The sequence below is a fragment of the Anser anser genome (assembly GCF_964211835.1).
Source record: "Anser anser genome assembly, chromosome: 2".
NCBI lineage: Eukaryota > Metazoa > Chordata > Aves > Anseriformes > Anatidae > Anser > Anser anser.
The window spans coordinates 1785986-1805168 of record NC_139721.1 but is presented as its reverse complement, the minus strand read 5'-3'; the positions used below and the strand labels follow the sequence as shown (position 1 = coordinate 1805168).

Below are 19183 nucleotides of genomic sequence, written 5' to 3'. Positions count from 1 at the left end.
TGTGCGGTGAGCCTATGAAGCCAGAACCAGCTGGGTGAGCTGCACCCAACTAATTACCCCGGGAAATCTTTGTCAGAGTAACCCTAATGGAGAGCTTCTTCAGCTCAGGAGAAAGCATTTCAGCCTCACACGACTCACTTTGGGAGGGTTTAAGTGAGCAGACTTCTCAGTCAGAACTAAGATTATTTACAAGGAAGGTCAGCACAAAGGAATGTGTTCCTTCAAATTTTAACCCTGGTAGAAAACTTGACTAGCAAACGTAAGAGATTTGTTTTCAGAGTTAATATTTTGTTACAGATGAAGCTGAAATTTCAACACTCCAGCAGACACACGGTAGAAGCCGCGCGTCTTTTCTGAGGGGTTTCCTTTAAACACCATGCAAGATACTTTTCTTCCCTTTCAAGATAATCCGTAATGCTTATAAAACAACTTTCACTGGAAAATCTTAAATCACTTTAAAGAAAATTTAGTGCTCAAGATCCCTTTATGTTGGTCCCTCCTTGTCTCCTCTGTTTGCCTGCTGGAGAGCTCAGCAGCCATTTCCTCTCCGCCAGCTGACCCAGAAGGGAAATTGAATGCAAGTCAAATAGAATGCAGTTTACTCTGAAATGGAGTCACAAAATGACACTTCTGCCAATACAGAAGAAAAAATAAAAAAAGAAAGCCTTAGGAGAGGCTTACTGAAGTGAATGCAAAGCAATTGCAATATATTTCAGCATTATTTCAATTCAGTTTGCAGACTAACGCCTCCACTTTTGTTGCTGCTAAAAAGGACGCATCCAGCCGCTGTGTCCAATGTACCATACCACACACTCACACAATAGTCTAAAATAACACTTTATTGTGCCCAGCTTCTGCTTAACAACTATAATATCAAAGGCTTCCTCAGCAAAATGATGCAGGGCAGAAAATGGCATAAAGGGAAAAATGGCGCAGGAGGATGGGAAGGCCAAAATGAAGGGGAAACAATGTATGGAGTTATGAAGTTTTGTGGTAGGAGAGATGGTGCCTATATGGTACTCCCATCCCTTTCTCTTCCAAACACCATTTTGAGGTAGGGCCATACTCTTGTGCTTGCTCATCAGAGCACGGAAAGAGCAAAAATATTTGCCGATGGGATGTGACACACCAGGTAGGAGAAACAGGGCAGGGCAGCATTGACCCCAAAAGAAACTTCTGTACAGACGAGATCTGGAGCCCTGGCAATGCAAGGACAGGCAGCTCCTTTCCCCCCAGACCCTTTAAAACCCCAGCCGGAGGATGCAGGCGAGGCTGGCCAAGACGCCCACAGCTATCATGGTGTAACTGGTTTTCACGCTGCTGGCCCCGCTGATGTTGCACAGGGAAGACTCGCAGCAGCTGGTGGCGACACCGGCAATGCCAATATTCAGGTCAATGGATGGGCAAAATGCAGAGCATTTCTTGGTGATGTGCTGTTTGCGGTCATTGCCTGAAGTGGGAGAGAGAGACAACAAGGAGAAAAGTTGTATTTTTTTTTTTTTAATGATAGACTGCCTGCAGAATATCCACTGGGGAGTATATTTTTCTATACTTAATGCCATTGGTTTTCCATTGGGCTTTGCACATCGCATCGTGATTTGTTTATATATGACCTATGAGACCATCCCTAGACCTTAAGACTCCTATGTCATTCTCAGGGCCAGCTGAATGCAACCTGAAGCAGGGATTTGGAGATCTAATGCATTTGTACAGAGCAAGATTGCGAGACTTCATCGTCACCATGCCTTGGCTTTGCTCCTTCCACAGCACCTGGTCCTTTCCAGTTCCACCACCTCTTAAGTATATATGTGAGCCTGCAGATTAGACAAGGGTTTTGTGCAGAGAAATCTTTTCTTTTCCATTGTTTCCCTCTCCTGGGTGTGCTTAATAGCACGTGTGGTATTGTTGTGATATATTGTGACAGAGACGTGCTACGCTGAGTTCCCACTTGCCACAAGATTTCCTCTCCGCGTGCCATGATCCTTAATTCTTCTGCCACACCTTCTGGTGGGAGGACACCCTGCAGTCAGCCTAACCTGAACCCCTTTGGTCATCAGAACCCTAGGACAAGCTGCACACTTACCAAGTCCTGTGGTGGAATATGTCGTGAGGCAGTACTTCTCGTGGTCAGAGCACGTGGTTGTACTCAGGCACTGTAAGTTGGACGATGCATCTTTGCATGTGAAACACGTCAGGGAGAAAGCTGCAAAAGAAGAACACAGAGCGCATGGCTCACCTCTAGGAACATTCCCAGGAGCACAAAACAGGAACACAAAACAGATGGTGCTGGCCCAGACTGAGGGTCTGGCAAACCCAGCAAAAACAGGTAGCCCAGGAAAGCATAAAAACAGGGCAAAGATGTATGAAACTTTCCCCCAGAAATTATCCTGGACCCAAATTACTTTAAGCTCGGATTCCTGACACTGATGTGGTTTGCTTTTTTAGCAACCCTCCAGGGATCTCCATTCTGGATACTTACTTGAGTCTCTCTTAAAATTTTGGCATCCCCAGAGGTGCTTTTCGACATAGCTCCCCAGTTGAACACTACTTGCAGCCCAAACCCCTTCTGAGCTTTTTCTAACCTGGCTCCTTCCAGCCCCGTTGGGTGGCCAATGGATCTTGCATGGAAAGAGACCCGCTGAGTCCTGTCTGCTCCTTTTCACATCCTCTTCAAGTTATCTGAAAAGCCCTGGCCTACACATACTTTCTCAGAACAAGCAAACCAACAGTGAGTTCTTCTTGAAATCTTTTGAATACAGAAAGGAAAAGAGATCTGAGAATGACCCCTGTGGCCACACAGAGTGTGACTTTTTTGCTGCATGCCTCCTCAGCATATCTCAATGAGGAACGAGCAATGCTGCTCTGCACCTCACTGTTTGGTGGGAAGACAGATGCTTGCATTTGACTGGTTCAGATTTGGAGCTCTCCTGTTCTAGGAGGCAATCCTGGACCCGTAGATGACAGGGCTCAGCAAACCAGCCCCCCAGCTGCAGCATGCTTCTAGCACAGTCATCCATGGGTGAAGACTGTAGCACCATGAAATTTGTACATCTGTAAGACTGCATCTGCAAAGTGCTGTGCTAATCTGCATGAATGAAAACAGTTTGCACACAACTAGGCTCAAGCAGCCATTCATAGCAAAGAGATCCTTGGGGAAGGTTTCTTTGCATGATAAGAGGAATTTCCTGCTCATATGTTTATCTGCAGCAAACACTCCTGCAGTAATGTCACCCAATGGGGATTAGTCTCATTCTTCACATTCCCAGACTATCCCTATCAGTGGCCAGTTAATATCCATCTTATTCTTGTACCATCTCCCTCGCCCTTCTTCTTCCTTGCCCAAGCTTCTTTGTCCTTGCTGGTGCCTTTGCCAGCAATGTCCCAACCTCATTTCTGCCCGTGTTTGACCCTAGACAAGTCCATCTGACCCAAAGAGGATCCCCAGTGCACAGGGTGCTGCCAGCCAGGACCTGACCCCATCTCAGGTCATGAATCGAAGTGACTGGGACATGTGCTGCATTTCACAGGAAACCACAAAACAAAAAAAAAACACCAACCAACCAAACAAAAAAGCCTTTTAGGGAAATAGTCATCCTCTGTGTACACAGCCTCCTCTCCGACCACAGCTAGCAGCCCCTTTGCTTTTTCCATGGCCACCTAGCACTGACCTTCACTGTCCTCTTGTGGTCTCTAGTCCTTGCAAATCATTCAGTATTGTCCTAATGCTGCAGGCAACATTTTTGAGTCCGGGACCTCCTTTAGACGACCTGCATGCAAACTGCTGATGCCTCATTCTCTTCTCTTGTGCAAACCCCACACAAGCACTCCACCCCACAAGGAACCACCCATTCCTCCTGGGTTAACTTTATACTACAACAGAGTCCCCAAACTGGGTTTTCCAGACATGCAATTCATTTTATTCATTAATTAATGCAGCTTCTTTAATCAAGCCCATTCAAAGAGAAACTTCCTGAATCTACACAGGAAATAGTGGTGCTTGCTGGATGCCCAAGCCCTGTTTCATCCCAGCCTCCCAAAGCTGGTAGTTTAGGAGCCTAGGTGCCATGGGAGGAGGGCAGGCACATGCAAGATGATTTTGCCAACCTCCCTCTGTGCTCAGGAGGTTTCTTTCAAGCTCAGCATTTATTACAGACAACTTTGGAGACACGTGGCTGCCTTTGAAGGTCTTCTGCCTGTGCCCAGGCAGACCTCTGCTCTATATGAAAAGGAACATTCCTCAAGGAAGATTTTCACGTGAATAATTCGAGCCACCCAGATAAACAGCTTACATATGTAAAGCATTAGCAAGTGCAAGCAGTAGCAGATGCAGGATTTGCACCGTTAAAATCGGTAAGGTTCAGGATTAATTGGAACAGCTACCAGCCTTCTGGCTACGTTGCACAGCAAAGTGGTGCTGCCTATGTGTTAATTTTACTGACTCCTTTAGTAAGTTCGCTGTCTCATTACGTGATCTTTTTAAAAAATGTGATTACAGTTGATAAGCTGCAGGAAAGGGTCCGTTTATCACCCTCGAGTTTCTCAACCCCATTGAGCACAATGATTTAGCACATGCCAGGTTTAAAGCCTCTGAAGTCCCAGGGTAAGAACATTTACAGCCTCAAATTAACTATGAGCCTCAGTGCCCTGCTAGGTGAGGACCAGAATGGCCATTAATTTGCAGGTAAAGCCCTACAACAGAGCCAGAGAAAGATTCAGTTTGCAATAAGGCAAAAGCCGCCTGATCTGAGGGAACAAAATATTTCCCTTGAAATAGTCAGAGGGATGTTCAGATAGAGGAAAAAAGTTATCAGAGTGAGAAGGGGACTCTGCATCTCGATTTCAGGTCTGGGATTAATGTTGGTGATGTTACAGCTCAAAGCAATGAGCTGCAAGAAAGGGATGGGAGCCAGAGCTGCATTTCCTTATGGCATGACCATCTCTACCATTTTAGGTAATTAAAGCTTGTAATTGCCTCCAATAAACAAGCAAGGAAGAAAAACAAAAGAAAACAAAACAAAACAAAACAAAAAAGTCATGCTTTACTTTATGTTACATTTGCAGCCTTATTGCAGATATTACCACCTCCCTATCCACAACTGCATAAAGCAAAATTAACTCCCCTTCTCACAGAGCTGCACCAAGTCTCAGGGCTCCCTGCATGGAGCTGCTGCAAGGGCTGAGCTGGGCCAGGTGAGGTGGGTCTGTCATCCCCCCCAATTCAGCCCCTCAGCATCCTTCCAACATCTCCAGGTAGGGATACATCCTCTGGCTGGAAGACCATCTGCTAAACGAAAGGGGTCAGCTGCTTCTTGTTCTGAGAAATGCAACATCCTCTAGAGCAAAACGAGGCTCAGCATTGCCATCCGTGCTGCAAAATCCCCTCGTCTCCCTTGCGAAGTCAAAGGCACGCCCCAGCTCCGGGGTCTTGCAAGCACAAAGCAATCCCTGGCGACTCACCCCTCTCCGCGCACAGGGCTACGGCGAGCACGACGAGAAGAGAAGGCTTCATCCTCTGCAGGTCTCGCAGCCTCCAGAGCGAGCAGGACTCACGCAGGGCACTTTTTATACCTCTGCAGTGTTTGCTTTGATGCCGGGATAATAACTATGGGGTTGCAGTGTCAGATGATGAATGATTGAGAAGGACGTGTCAGTTCTTGTGTGGGGAAATACGTTAGAAATCTAAACGAACGTGTACCTCCCCCCCCCCCTTTCGTTTCTGAGTTGTTTCACAATATGGCTTGCTCATCTGCTACTAAGTACGCAACAGTTTCTAATTCTGGGTAAGTGGAGGAAAAGCCAAACACGAAAACAAAACGGTGCCCACGTGAGAAGAGGAATGTTCGCCTCTCCAGGCTCGCTTGGGTCTCAGCGCCGGCTGAGGATCCTGTCCTTGCGCACTGTTTTCGTGCGTATGGAAATGGCTTGGATTTGAAATGGAAATTGGGATCGAAACATCTTCAAAATGTCTCCCAGGGTTGTCAATGCAGCTAGATCACAAGAGCAATCTCGCTCCACCGCATTTCATAGGGGACCAGAGATAATTTTCTGTGGGCCTTTTTAATATTGCAGTTCAAAATCCTAAATGTTTCTGTTCAGAAATTGGATATTTTATATGAGGGAAAATGTTGCCTTATTGGAAAATAAATTCCACTGGGCAATGAAAATGACCACCTAAATTAAAAAAATAAGAATAACACCCACCCACCCCCATCACATTGAATAAGCTGTGAATTTTCTCACAAATTGCAAAAAAAAAATGTCAAGGAGAAGAACACAAAACAGTGAAAGCATGGAGAATGAGGGGCTGCCTGATCAAGCTTCTCAACTCATTAAGTCTTTAGAAAAAAAGAAAAAAAAAAAGAAAGAAAAAATTACAGCCAGCCAAAATTATTTGAAATGCCAAATAAGAATACTCCACTGGGTTTCCATATAGTGCTCTTTATTCCTCCTTTTTTATCGTGTTCTCCCTGTACAAACTCAGAATGTTTCTCATTTTATTCTGATTTCCGTTGCTTTTTCCTCCCACCATTGCCTCTCTGCCATCTGATCATGGGGACAGAGCCACGGTCCCAAAAAAAATGGACCCGTCTGGATCCCTTTCACACGGCAGCCGGAGCAACCTGCGTGCCCCAAGCTTCTGCCAGGGACTCTGCCCCTTGCCGCTCTCCATCTGTTGTACTTCCCCTTTTTCTTAGCCTCAAAGCCGCTCAGATTTCCGTCTCCCACTAAATATGTGGGCTTTCGGTATGACCCGCCTGTAGTCATTATCTCATTGAAGAAGCATGCCTTAGCTCTTCAGGTGATGTAAGTCTTTCCAACCCCTGTAAATTGGAAATACAAATATTGCTAGTATGGAAACCTGTGTGACTAAGGTGAGGAAATTTCTGCTTTCTCAATAGGTAGAGCATGAAACTCAGTTGAAACAGAGGTGGCAATTAACCAGGAAAGCTCAAAGGAGGGGTGTTGTTTGGCATTGTAACGCCAGAGCCTTTATAACGTACCAGCAGGAGGAAAACCGAAGCCTGCACCCTCCATACCGGGGACTGCAGCCCTCATCTCCTTGTGAAATAGTTTATTTGCTCCAGTCCAAAAGAGACGTCATGAGTCTTTATTGGTAAATCAACTTTTTATTGCAGACTATTCCAGGTAACAGCAGAAAAGGGGGCTCCAGTCACCAGGCGATGCCGTTCTGCAGCCTGTACATTGCACTGCAGAGGCAGCCCACATTCAGATTTATTTCAGCCAACAGCATCCATTAACAGGTACAGAAATAGCAGCTCAGCCAGGCACTTTTTTTTTTTTCCCCTCCCTTGTAGCCTCATCCAAGCAAAAACTAAAATATCTCTTGTCTCCTGCAAGCTGCTGAGATTTTGAGATGGAGAGGCTGTGTATTTTTTAAAGGAATTATCGCAGGGATTTTCTGTCAGCTGGGATTTGCCATTAGATGGTCCTGCACTCTTCCAACTGCTCCCACGTGTCCCTCTGATGTTAATGCTATCTTCATCCCTCATCAGTACCAGGTGAGACAGATTGAAAAGAATCCAGGGGGACAGAAAGGACACAGATCATTAGGTCACCGGAGGGCGCAGGCAAAAGAGAAGAAAATATTGCAGTTTACAAGTATCTGGAAGTTATGAAAAGAGGAACAAAGGATATAACTGAGAGTGAGGGGTGTGAGTGTTTTGCTTGTCTTTTTCAAACCCTCGTTGAAATTGTCATGTGAGAAGGAAGAACAATTTATTTTGGTGAAAACATGTATTTTTCATGAAACAAAAGCTGAAATTTAAAACTAACTATGATGCTTAATTCAAATGTTGTTTGTGGATTTTTCCAGTTTACCTAAAGCTTCAAGAACAATTTCAGAAATTACTGTGGTTAGCGTACGGGGAAAGAAAAGATGGTAAAAGTGATTAAAAAAGAGTGCGGAAGCCAAGTTTCCATTGGACTCTCTGAACAGAAATGCCACAACACTGCCATTCTTCAGCTAGCCCATATATACTGTATATTTAACCAAATGCCAGGACACCTTCTTTGCCCAGAAACTACATCTTTGCAGAATGACTAACCACCACCCCATCCATCCTCGCAGCCTGCAGCCAGCTCTGCAGTTTCTCCCCACCGCCCAAGCCCTTTGCAGCCTGCCTGGAGCAGGGCTCCCCTCAAAGCCAGCTGGGCTGAGAACAAGGAGGGGGTTTTCCAGGTGTTGCTTCTCCACCAGCCCTCCCGAAGCTTAGTGCCTGTGGGATGCTCAGCCAGGAATTACAAGAGTGGATTGACAAGAGAAGAATGACAAGAGGATCCAAGACTGCATGTCGTTTGATCATCTTAGGTGTAACTCTGCTCCTCCAAGAGCTCCTCAGGGATCTCCACCTCATCGCCCCCATCCCCAAGCCTGGAAATGCAGCAGGGACAGAGCTGAGAGCTCCCCATCCCATCAGGCACCATCGCCTTTGCCCATTCCCCATTCCCCATAGGAAAATCGGGAGCAATCTCTTGGCAGCAGCTTCTCCAGGAAGGTTGCCTCTCAGTGAGGACAACTCCAGCAGCACCGTCCTCATCTCGGACATCCCCAGCACCATGGGGAGGGCCTTTTACTCATTTTAAAAGATGAAATCACCCACCTTGCAGAGATCCCATGAGGAGCTGCTGGCACAGCCATGAGCGCAACCTGCCGCCCCCCGCTCCCGTGTGTCTGTAGTTACAAAACTCCTCTCTGGTGCTGCAAGCACCACCTTGCAATGGGGACAGCGCAAATGGCTTTGACCTTTCCAGATTGACACCTTCATTCATCAGCTCTGAGTCATCAGGCATAATGTGGGGCGTTATGGATTGGCTTTCTTGAGCTGCTGGATGAGACCGAGTCAATGGAGAAAGGCAGCCAAGGGAGGATCCCAGATGCTAAAAAAATAAAAGGAATTTGATGTGAAGTAGAGATTCAAAGCACAGCCCTTTCTGGAAGACCGGTTTTCTCAAGCTGAGCTTAGTGTGGATATGTCAAACACGCTCTAGAATAACATAAATCTTTATTTTGGCTGACAATTGTCACACACATGATATCAAAAGAGCTTTCTCGGGGAAAATTAGTACAAAACAACAAATCACATAGGGGAAAAATAGGCGCTATACTGCCATGCCATTTTGTGGATCGGATCTGAAACAAGATCTTAGAAAAAACGTAATAGCACAGACCCTGATGGAGACACTTGACAGAAGGTGTTGGTTTCTCGGTTTGGCAAGACCGTGCAGGTCCTTGGGTCGTCATGTCTTCTCCTACCTGCAACCCTCATCACAAACCTGCCCTGATGACACAGACCAAACTGGCCACAATTCCCAGGAGCATCACAGCGTAGCTGATTTTCACGCTGTTGGCCCCACTGAAATTGCACAGGGAGGTACCGCAGCATTTGGTGGAAATGGCCGCCACGCCAAAGTTCATGTTAGTCTCAGGACAGTCAGCAGAACACTTCTTGGTGATGCGGTATCCCATGTCCTTGCCTGGATGGGGAACAGACGAGAAAGGACAGCCGTGATTTAAGATTCCTCTGCAAGTCCTGACCAGAGGACAATGGGAGGAGGTATATTGCTCTACGCTTAATTTGCAATGCAGCAATAAAAGAGATCGGTGGATTTGTTGAGTGCTGGGTGAATATCCACTCAACCTGGCTCAAACGGAGGACACTAGAAAGTCCTTGCTAGAAACCCATACCATGCTTCATGTAGCACAGCAAAAATCACTCCCAATGCATATTCAATTCCTAAAATCACTTTTCTTATGGCCAAGCCCTTTCTGTCCTCTGTTACAAAGTGTGGATGTGAGCTCCCAGAGCAAGGAACAAGATCTGCTCGTGAAAATCTGTTTGCTCCAGCCAGCCCTGCCACGAGGTGGTGAGGAACGTAGCCCACATGGTGGCTCACAAGGTGCTGCTGGGGGATACGCACACATTACACGACATGAGCCTTAACCCTCAGTGACCAACTCTTTCCAACCAGACCAACTACTGCCTGAAGAAATTATTGCCCATCAGTGTCCTTGGAGACCAAAAAAAAACCCACAATAATAATAATAAAAATAAATAATAAAAGCCTTGATGTGTTATTACTACTCACCGAGCCCAGAAGAGCTGTATGTGGTTATACAGTATTTCTCATGATCTTCACACTTGTAGGTTTTAAGACAGTTCCAGTTAGAGTGCTCATTATCACATGTGTAGCAAAACAGCGAGGAAGCTGGAAAAAAGCACGCATGACAAGCGTTAGTGGTTTCCAGCTATGCCCTCCTGGGAAGGAAGCGTCAAAAGCCCTGTCCCTTCTTGGAAAATGCAAGGTAAAAAGTACTTTACAAATGAGTTTGAAAGTGAAATAGGAAGTTGGTTTGCTTTGATTAATGAAGCTGAAAAGACAAACAGAACAAAACTAGTTTTCTTTCTTTGCTTGAAATTTTTGGTGATTAAATCTGAAAACACATTTTTCAGCCTGAGCAGCGCTCTCGCGTGACTTTTCTTCCAGACCGAGCTCCATCTCCCCCGGGTCCACGTTGGCCTGGTTGACAGCCAGCCTGCAGAAGCAGAACTTGCAACCTGGTATAGTTTAGTGTAGTACAGTTTTGGCAAGGGGAGGATGAGCTGGCACCGTTCTCAGGTGAGAGCCAAGTTTTTAGTGTTTTCAGAGTTCATCTGCAAAGCGCTGTAAAACATGAATTAATTAAAGCCTATGACACCCCTGTGAAGTAAATTATTGAGCACAGAGTCACGTTAAAGGGAGTTCCCTGGGAGAGGTTGCTCTGAACAATGGACAGATTATTTCTGCCATCGCCTGGAACAACGTGTCCTCGGTGATATTATTAGCAGGTCTCAGCCAGGGCTATTACAATGCCAGAAGGAGGTAGGATACCTGTTTCTGAACAAAATCTGCAGTAAATTGAGTTAAATTTGCAGGCTGGCCAGCTGGCCAAGCTAGGAGCACGGGCACATGCCATCGCGTTCCCTGGAGGTTGATTGACAATTGGTGGAAATGTTTTCCCTCCTGTTTGGAGTTTGTTGAAATGCTCCTTACATTCCTTATGTTTGTTGAAATGTTCTTGGCCGGGGGGGCTGAGGAGCTGAGCAGCTCTTGGGACAGCCAGCTCCATTGCCACCACCAGTCCTGGACAAAAGTGACCAAACAGCAACCCGGGGAGGGTTCTTATTTAGACCAAAATTCCCCTGGTTCATACTCTTTCGGTTTTCTCAGCCCAGGAAGGTTCTTATTTCAACACAGAGCAGCTCCTTCCAATTGAACTTGGACCTGCTTTTTTAATCTCCTCCTGGACGTTCTCCAAAGCCCAGCTGCTCGGCTGATTCAAATATTTGAACCTGTCCTTGACATTAGCTCAGACAATTCCAGAAGCAGCTTTAGAAGAAAATGAGAACCCATTTTATGCCCCAACTACCCCAGGACAGAGAAGGAAAGGCCACCTCTCTGCTGCAGGGAGCTCAGGTGCCCTGGGTATGGCTCTAGAGCCACCTCTGGACCTCAACAAAAAAATGACCGTTTTTTCTGGTAGAAACCTACCCAAATGTTCTTTTCTAGTGCCAGGTATTGTGAGCGTGGGTGTTCTCCGTAACAACAGACAAAACAAGCCATGTAGCAGCCTGCTTTTAACCTCCCTTCAACAGACTCATCAGCACTCACTGCTTCTCCATGCGTGGAGGAGTTAAACCTCTCACTGCTCCCTCTGGAGTCCTCCGACCTGATCTGTGTGCTGCTACCCTTTTGCATACCATGCCAGAGCAATCCTTGCTGCCTAGCTAATACATGATTGCATTTTACAGCCCCTCCGGTTGTCCCTAGTTTGTTCCCCTGACAAATCTCACATAGCCATTCAAACCACTTCCTGCTGCAGATAAAGCCAAGACCCCAGCACATGTGCAAAATCAGCTGAAATGCATTCATGCTCTCTTGCACTGACTGATGCAAGAAAAAACCCTCCCAGTCAGGAAACCACTTAAACCCTCATCGCTGTTGTGAAGCCTTGCCTACTATATCTGGCCTCCACCCCCCATTAGCTCTAGTTTTGCAAATGCAGCCAGAAGCAGCTTTAACGGTGAAAAAAAAAAAAAAAAAAAAAAAAAAGCCTTGCAGGACTGCGTGGGATTACAGACACACACAGAGCCACTGTTTCTCATCTGGATATTTCTGGACAATTTTCTACTCATATCTGCATCTCCTTTCAAAAGAGGCCAAGCACAACGCACCGTGGATCCCATTACAAATACACTCACTCCAAGACATTTAAAAAAGCTCATCAAACCTATGAACAAAGAGCTCTTTAGGCTTTCAAGTATCTGCCAGCAGCCTGGTTTCTTAATTGCAATGCCATTGTGGGAACTAAAGTAAAATGCTGGCAGAAGATGCGGTCTCGACACCAGCACTGTTATCTTTATCAACAACTCCAGCAGTTTCATTCAGGAACAAAAGTAAAACTGAAGGCAAAACCGTGAGCCCAGCTCTATTCCTCGACTGTTAGCTTTTTTTCAGTTCATGTGTCTGTCTTCAGATGCTCGGAGCACGATACTCCAGGGTGGGAGAAAGCAGAGTGGTGCATTCATCTTCTTTGGGTTATGAGCTGCTTGGTAGAGCTCAAGCAGAGGCTAAAACCCAACCGCACTAAATATTGTTTGAAGCAAGCGATACCAAAGAAAAACTGCACTACCAAGGCTTCAGCAACGGCAGCAAAAGCAGTCAAACCTTCTTGTTCCTGCGTTATCTCTACCTTATCTTCTGGTGTTTTCATCCTGGCTTCCCCAGCCTCTGTAGCATCTTACCTCGCTCGGCACACAGGACTGCCGCCAGCAGGGCAATGAGAAAAGCCTTCATGGTCGGTGCTCCCTCAGAGCCTGCACGGTGCAGGACGGGGCACCATCGGAAGGTTTTATACTGGGACTGTGTTTCCTTTGCCTTCCTCTGATTACAGCAATTTGAGGTTTTGGGGAGTGACGGCCCATAACATGGAATCAGTGCTGGGTGTGTTTGTGCGTAGGATCTAGCCCATTACGCGCAGCAATTTCTTCTCCCTCTCCTCCAGATCCAATCTGTTATTCCAAGACCTACTTCTGCTGACAACGTCTGCCTGGCTAATTGGGGGAACAATTTATGACTCAAGCACGGGAGTCCCTTCTAACTCGGCAGGGCTGAACCACGAAACTTGGAGCAAGGCAGAGGCAGCTGTGCCAGTCCGGTGTGGCTCATCGTTTCCAAAACAGCAGGCATTGCCTGGCACCCTCCATCCTTTCTCTCCACCATGATATAAAGCTTCATAGCTGTAATATTGCAAAGTGGGAGAGGAGGCAAAAAATAAATAAATAAAAAAAATATTATTTTGTATATTATAATCCAAAAAGAATTCTATGATTCTATGAGGAAAAAAAAAAAAAAAGTATTTTCAGCGAATTGCCCACAGTCATTCAGAATTAACTCACTTGCACTAAGTGCTTTATGCAGGAAATATTTGCATTATAACATTCCTGCAGCACCTCTCTTTGTGCCCAAAGACTGTCACAGGGGCTCCCAAGGGCCCAGTCAGGGATGGGGTCCAACACTTTTGTTTGCTTTGCTTCTCTGTCCTCCATAAGCAACCGAGGTTTCCAGGTGACAATATTTGTTGCTACCTGTGGGTCAGCTCTGAACTCTGACAGGTTTTTCCAGTCCCCAGTGACCTTCCCAGTCCGTCTTGGCTCCCTCCTTCTGCTCCCACCACCACCACGTCACCGTCTCTTGCCAAACTGCTCAGCATGAGGCGGAGGCAGCAAGTGCATGAGAACGGCCACGGGAGTTAAACTGGGAATGGAAGGAAGTGAAAATGGTAAAGAAATGAAACATTTCCTGGTCAAGAAGGGATCCCAGCAGACCAGGACCCTTCATCTTTGGAGAGGGAAAAGACCAAGTTCAGAAGGAAGGTTTGCAAGGCCCGAACCACATGGAAACAGAATAAAGGACATCCAGTTGCTCCTTCTTTTCCCCCAAATTGCTCCCCAAGAAGTTGGTCCATGGGCTCTTCCTCCAATCCTCTATCTGCAGGATCCTGGGCAGGTGGCTCCTTGCCCAAACCCCGTGACTGGTCGTTTTCTTCCACTCATTCTTCTTTTGCCCAATTCTTCATTTTCTACACCAACTTCAGTCCCCAATGATTTCTGTCTCTGCTTTTTCCCTGTACCAGGGTGGAGGGGATGAGCATCCAGTTTTCAGAGTCCTCCACTCTGATCTCTAGATTTGCCCTGACCTTGAGCATGAATCTTTAATCATCCTCATTTTTAACAAGGTTGTGATGGACCCACATGGCAGCTAATGTAGCAATTATGCTTAGGAAATAATCTGCTAAAAAGCCATACTCTGAACAAGACGTTTTACTAATACATCCACAAATGACATCAGGAAGGAAATATGATCTGCTAGAGTGTGAAGGGAAAGAATAAATATTTGACAAGTTTGTTTAACTTTTATTGGTCAGCAGGTGAAATAGAAAGCAAAACTTCTTTCCCTTTCATCCACTTTGAAAATCCAGAAAAGAAACTGAATTATTGCTCTGAATTCAGCTCATCTTGGAGCCAACTGAGCAGAAAAATGCTGCTCCTCAGCAGGAAGAAGAGAGCAATGCATGAACACAGGCCACAACAAGAAAGGAGAAAGGCTTTGAAATTAAAACAAATAAATGAGCAGTAAATAAATGACGCTGTTAAAGCAAAGTGCAGCTGAATAGAAAATCTACAAGTGAGAAATGGGCTGTAGGAAGTGGAAATGTGAGAAAGCATTTAAATAGATTAGGGAGAGGGAAGGTTAATAATAATAAACAAGATTAATATTTCACCCAGAACTGGAAAGAGAGGAGGAAAGAGCTGAGAATTATTGGTACAAAGCAAAATAAATCAAACCAAACAGATAAAGTTTGAGCAGGGAAATAATTAAAGACAGGCACGGGGAAGGTAAGAAAATGGGTTGGGAGGGAAGGATCGGTCCTTCACCACGTCCCCTATGATGGCATTACTTATCATGGTGCAAAGTGCACATGTTGTTGCGTGCGGACGCTGTTTAGGTATTAAACATAGCCCGTCAAGGTCTGAGGAGCATTTTCTAGAGCTCCACAAATCCCAGTTTAACCAGCTGCTGGGGTCGGACTGCGGGGCCTCCTGTGGAGCCTGGATGGAGAAGGCATCTAGGGCATCACCGGCCCCTATCCCCATGTCCCTGAAGGAGGAAATTACAAAAGCTATTGTCCTGTCCTGTCTACCAAGGTCTGGCCAGGTCCCAAAAGACAGTTTTCTTGCGTGCTGTTGGTATTGCAGTCACGCCCAGGGCCACTGCAAGGGCTCGGGGATGGGTGTCCCGTGTAACACAGAGCAGCCCAGTTTTTCAACTAAGGGAGAAGAAGGCTGGAAAAAAAAAAGGCAGGAAGAAGACAACTGGGGCAGTGGGGAGTGCAGATGGTGGCAGGAGACTTCGGGGAAGGTGGGAAGATGGAGAAGGTGTGAAAACTGCTTACCCAGGGACATCAAAAAACAGCGGAGGACAGCGGGGCTTCCTGCAGGAAGGTGGGTGTAAACCTGGTGGGGTCAAGGAGGGTGTTAAAGAGTTAACAGAGCATGGGAATCTGAAGGAAGAAACTTTAACTCCCTTTGCGTTTGGCAGCGGTCAGCATGTCTGTTTGTGCCAGACCTTGGGAGCACATTGTGCAAGGCTTGTCCCCTTTTGTGTAACCAGTGTGAGACAAAGAGGGTTTTCAGCCCGTGATGGAGCAGCTATGTGGGACAAGCTGCCAAGCCCGGGGACTTTTTAATGTCAGCTCCCCCTTCTTCCTTCTGGAGGGTGGCCCCGATCATGGACAGCGGGGAGGAAATTCTCCCTTTCAGCTCGGGGATGTAAAAACTGCGGCCTCGGTGGGGGAAAAGAGAGACCATGGGACAAGAAGGGAAGGAACCGGCCATGAGTCGTGCTCCTGGTGTGCCTGAGTCACGCAGATGGAGCACAGGAGGCAAGAGGGACAGGTCAGCCCCAGATAGCACCAGGCTGGTCTGGTCGTGCCCTCTCCTTCCTCCTTGGGAGGCCAGGGAGTGCTTCATCTGGGCAATGGGGTTAGTGAAGGGGAGAAGATCATGAGAGTCATAAACCCCAAGGAAAAAGGAAGGCCTGCATCTGAGATTGTGCCTTTTCTCTCTGTTGCAGGCCTCCTGTGCTCTTCTTCCCCTCCCTGAAGCACAGCTAGGACTCCATCTGACATGGTAGGCTCAAAACAGGACAGAGCTCCTCAAGGCAGCCTTGTGGCAGATGATGGAGGCTTCCAAACCTCCCGTAGGAAGCACAGGGCTGACCAAATCCACCACATCTGGCTGAAACACAAGGAGATCCAGGTAGATTTCCATCTCAGCGTGACAGCTGTGACCATCACAGAGGCCTTGCCTCACAAGGGGTGAGAACCTGCGCCCTTCAGGGCCACAGCTCCAACCAGGAAGGTACCAAATCCATCCTCCCACATCCCCTTAACCTCCAAGGTCCTAAGAGATAATTCAGCCCCATCAGCTTGGAGGCTCCTGGGGAGACACCAAACAACTTATCATGGGGTGAAGCACCCTGATTCACATCCCCATCGATGTCCTGGCTCAAGGGTCAGATCCCGACCAGCTCACCAAACAGGGCACAAGCCCAGCCCCAAGGCCACCCATGCCATCGGGTCGGACCATCAGCATGGCTTGGGCACACCCCAACCAGCTTTGTCGCATGTCCTGACATGGGATCGCTCCTGGTCACCGCCCTGTTTGCAGAGGGAAGAGGTTATAGATGTGAATCATCCTCCCTGGATCCAGGGTGAAGGTTCATTAGTCTGTGGTGGGGTTTCTGCAGCCAGGAGGGGGGATATTAGAGACCTGCAGGGCCTGAAGGAAGAAGGATGGTGAAGAAGGAGGGCTGGAAGGAAGAAGAGGCGAAAGAGAAAATCCCATTACCCTCTTAGGATACCCCCTAAGGAGTTAATGCCAGTCCTCTCCAAGGAGGACACCCACATTTGGGGAGAAATGACGCCCAACCGGTTACTGAAGTTGCCATTGTACCAGGGCTCTGTTGATAATTCCCAAATCTGTCATTGCCTTTTCCCTGAAGGTGGGAAATCTCCCCTCGTCCCAGGGCCAGCCCTGCTGATTCTCTTTCACGTGAACTGTCAAGGCGCTGGCACCAAAACGGGGCCATTCCCCGCAGCGTGTTCGTGCTGGTCCCAACAAGCAGTGCTTTGGTATTTCTTTGGAAGTTCTAGGATGTGATGAATGTCTGAACCATGCCAGTACAAATGCTAAGGAAAAGCTAACCAAAAGCTTTGCCACAGGTCATTTTGGCCATCATCCGCAGGAAGAAAATGCATGATATCACAGCTTTCTTTCTGATTCCTGTGTCTTTTTGTCTTTTTTTTTTTTTTTTTTTTCCAACTGAAATTCCAGATCCTGGAGACACGTGGTGGTGTAGAGAGCAGATGTCTGGAGCTGCCAGGCCAGGGATATGAGAGAAACTCATCTGTGACACAGCTGGGGGAGCAGCTGGCCTTGAGAGAACCTTTGCAGCCATCCACAGGGACACCAAGAAAGTCTTAGCATATTTATCCATTTTGCTTCTGTAAGAAATATAATTTCCCTTATCTATCCATTATAAAGGCTCCCAGCATGCCACACACCCCCTCCTTCCCCAGAAGGCAAGGAAAGACTCATGGTTTTCAAAATTGCTCTTTTTTTTTTTTAATTTGCTTTAGGTTCTTGACTCATCCAATGCTTTTGAGTGATGGATATTTCAGGGCTGGAAATATCCTGTGCTGTGCAACCCGATAGCTAAAATTTCCAAGGTTAGGTGAGAGCTGAGAGTGAAATGAGAAAACCTCCTTTCTCTCTGGCGGAGGAAAAGCTGTGATGAGCTCCGCAGACAACCCCACTTCTGTTCATTGCTTTTAGGGGCTCTGGGTCTGATTTTTTGTGGGCTGAGAGTTGAAAAACTCAGCACAGGTGTGGGAAGATCAGTATGCTCCAGTTTCTCCCCTGACTCGCTCCTGCTGACCCAGCCAGGAAGGACACCAAAACCCCAGCTGCATGGTGAGAACCAGGCGCTTTGGTTACGTCTAGAAACTCGTCACACCTTGGGTAACAACCAGGCTGAAACCTCCATGACCACATCAGCAAAGGCGGCCGAGGAGGGCACAGAGAGAAGGGCTGACCCCGGAGGAGGAGAAGAGCCCACGGCAGGCAGAAGAGCTGCGGATGATGGAAACATCCCGGCTGAAACCACTCCAGCCCGATGGGTGTGTTCGGCAGGGCAGGGGAACAAACACAGGATATCTGGGAACATGATCGTGTTCCTCACAGGGCGAGCAAAAAGGGTATTTTCCCAGGAGGGCTAGCCAAAAACTCAAAGCTCTGTGTGTGTGTGTTCCAATATTGTTATTGTTGGGGAGAAATAAAGGCGTGGTTTTGCTGGTGGACGTTTGCACTGGTGGTCATACAGAGGGAAAAGCACCGATCTGCCCCCAGAGCACTCCTGGGCGTTGCAGATGCTTGAAACCACCCCCAGGCTTTGGCTCCTCTCCCCCCATCCCTGCTGCTCCAGGCTATGGTGAACTTCCTTGCCCTGATCGATCCCATCTGTTGGCAACAACCCCCTGCGAGCCCAGCTCACCAGCCACGCAGCACGAAGGCTTGAAAACCTCGCGGATACCCGCCTGGGAAGGGCATGGGAACCAAAAGCCACCCACACCAAGCCAGGGAGCAACACCAGGGTGGAAAAGCCGCCCTGGGTTTGCAGACACCCTTCTGCTTGCCAAGGAAAGGGCATAGCTGGCACAACTCGTCCCCATTTTGATTGCATGCACTGAGTTTTGGGGGTTGACCCATTCCCAGATTGAGAAATGCCCAAAATCTCTGGCACGGGAGAGTCGGTGCTTTTTGCTCCTCTGCCCGTGGCAGCTTCGCTCCGCAACCCAAACGCGGCCACTAAGGGAAGCTGCTGCAGGAGCAGGGTGAGGGGAAGGAATCGGGATATCTGATCTGGGGAAAAGAGGCCCCACGAAGCTTTCCTTCCTCTGAAAGCCAGGGACAGAGCAGTGCCCTCCCATTTCTGAGCTGTAAACACAGTGCTTGGCGCCAGGCCCCGCTTCTGCTCACAGCTGCTCTCTCCTGCCTCCCTG

The 19183-nt window shown here is 47.5% G+C and overlaps 1 protein-coding gene and 1 long non-coding RNA gene across 2 annotated transcripts; one reads left to right on the top strand and one right to left on the bottom strand.

Moving 5' to 3' along the window:
- Positions 1–821: 821 nt before the first annotated feature.
- Positions 822–12962, bottom strand: LOC310894071 (uncharacterized protein). The gene is made up of 6 exons (XM_083823774.1): positions 12804–12962; positions 10108–10227; positions 9290–9495; positions 5458–5602; positions 2084–2203; positions 822–1450 (listed from the first exon to the last, which is right to left on the bottom strand). The coding sequence occupies exons 1-6, from the start codon at positions 12853–12855 to the stop codon at positions 1242–1244; spliced, it is 852 nt and encodes a 283-aa protein (XP_083679900.1). The 5' UTR covers positions 12856–12962; the 3' UTR covers positions 822–1241.
- A 2348-nt stretch (positions 12963–15310) lies between these two features.
- Positions 15311–18478, top strand: LOC310895525. Its single transcript, XR_014580755.1, has 3 exons — positions 15311–15563; positions 16195–16481; positions 17457–18478. It is a non-coding gene; the product is annotated as an uncharacterized lncRNA (long non-coding RNA).
- Positions 18479–19183: the final 705 nt, after the last annotated feature.

Excerpts from the sequence above, each read along its gene's own strand:
- LOC310894071 (XM_083823774.1), bottom strand. The coding sequence starts at position 12,855 with ATGAAGGCTTTTCTCATTGCCCTGCTGGCGGCAGTCCTGTGTGCCGAG. Across the intron at positions 10,228-12,803 it reads AGTCCTGTGTGCCGAGCGAG|CTTCCTCGCTGTTTTGCTAC; the intron begins GTAAGATGCTAC and ends GCTTTTTTCCAG. Across the intron at positions 1,451-2,083 it reads ATATTCCACCACAGGACTTG|GCAATGACCGCAAACAGCAC; the intron begins GTAAGTGTGCAG and ends CTCCCACTTCAG.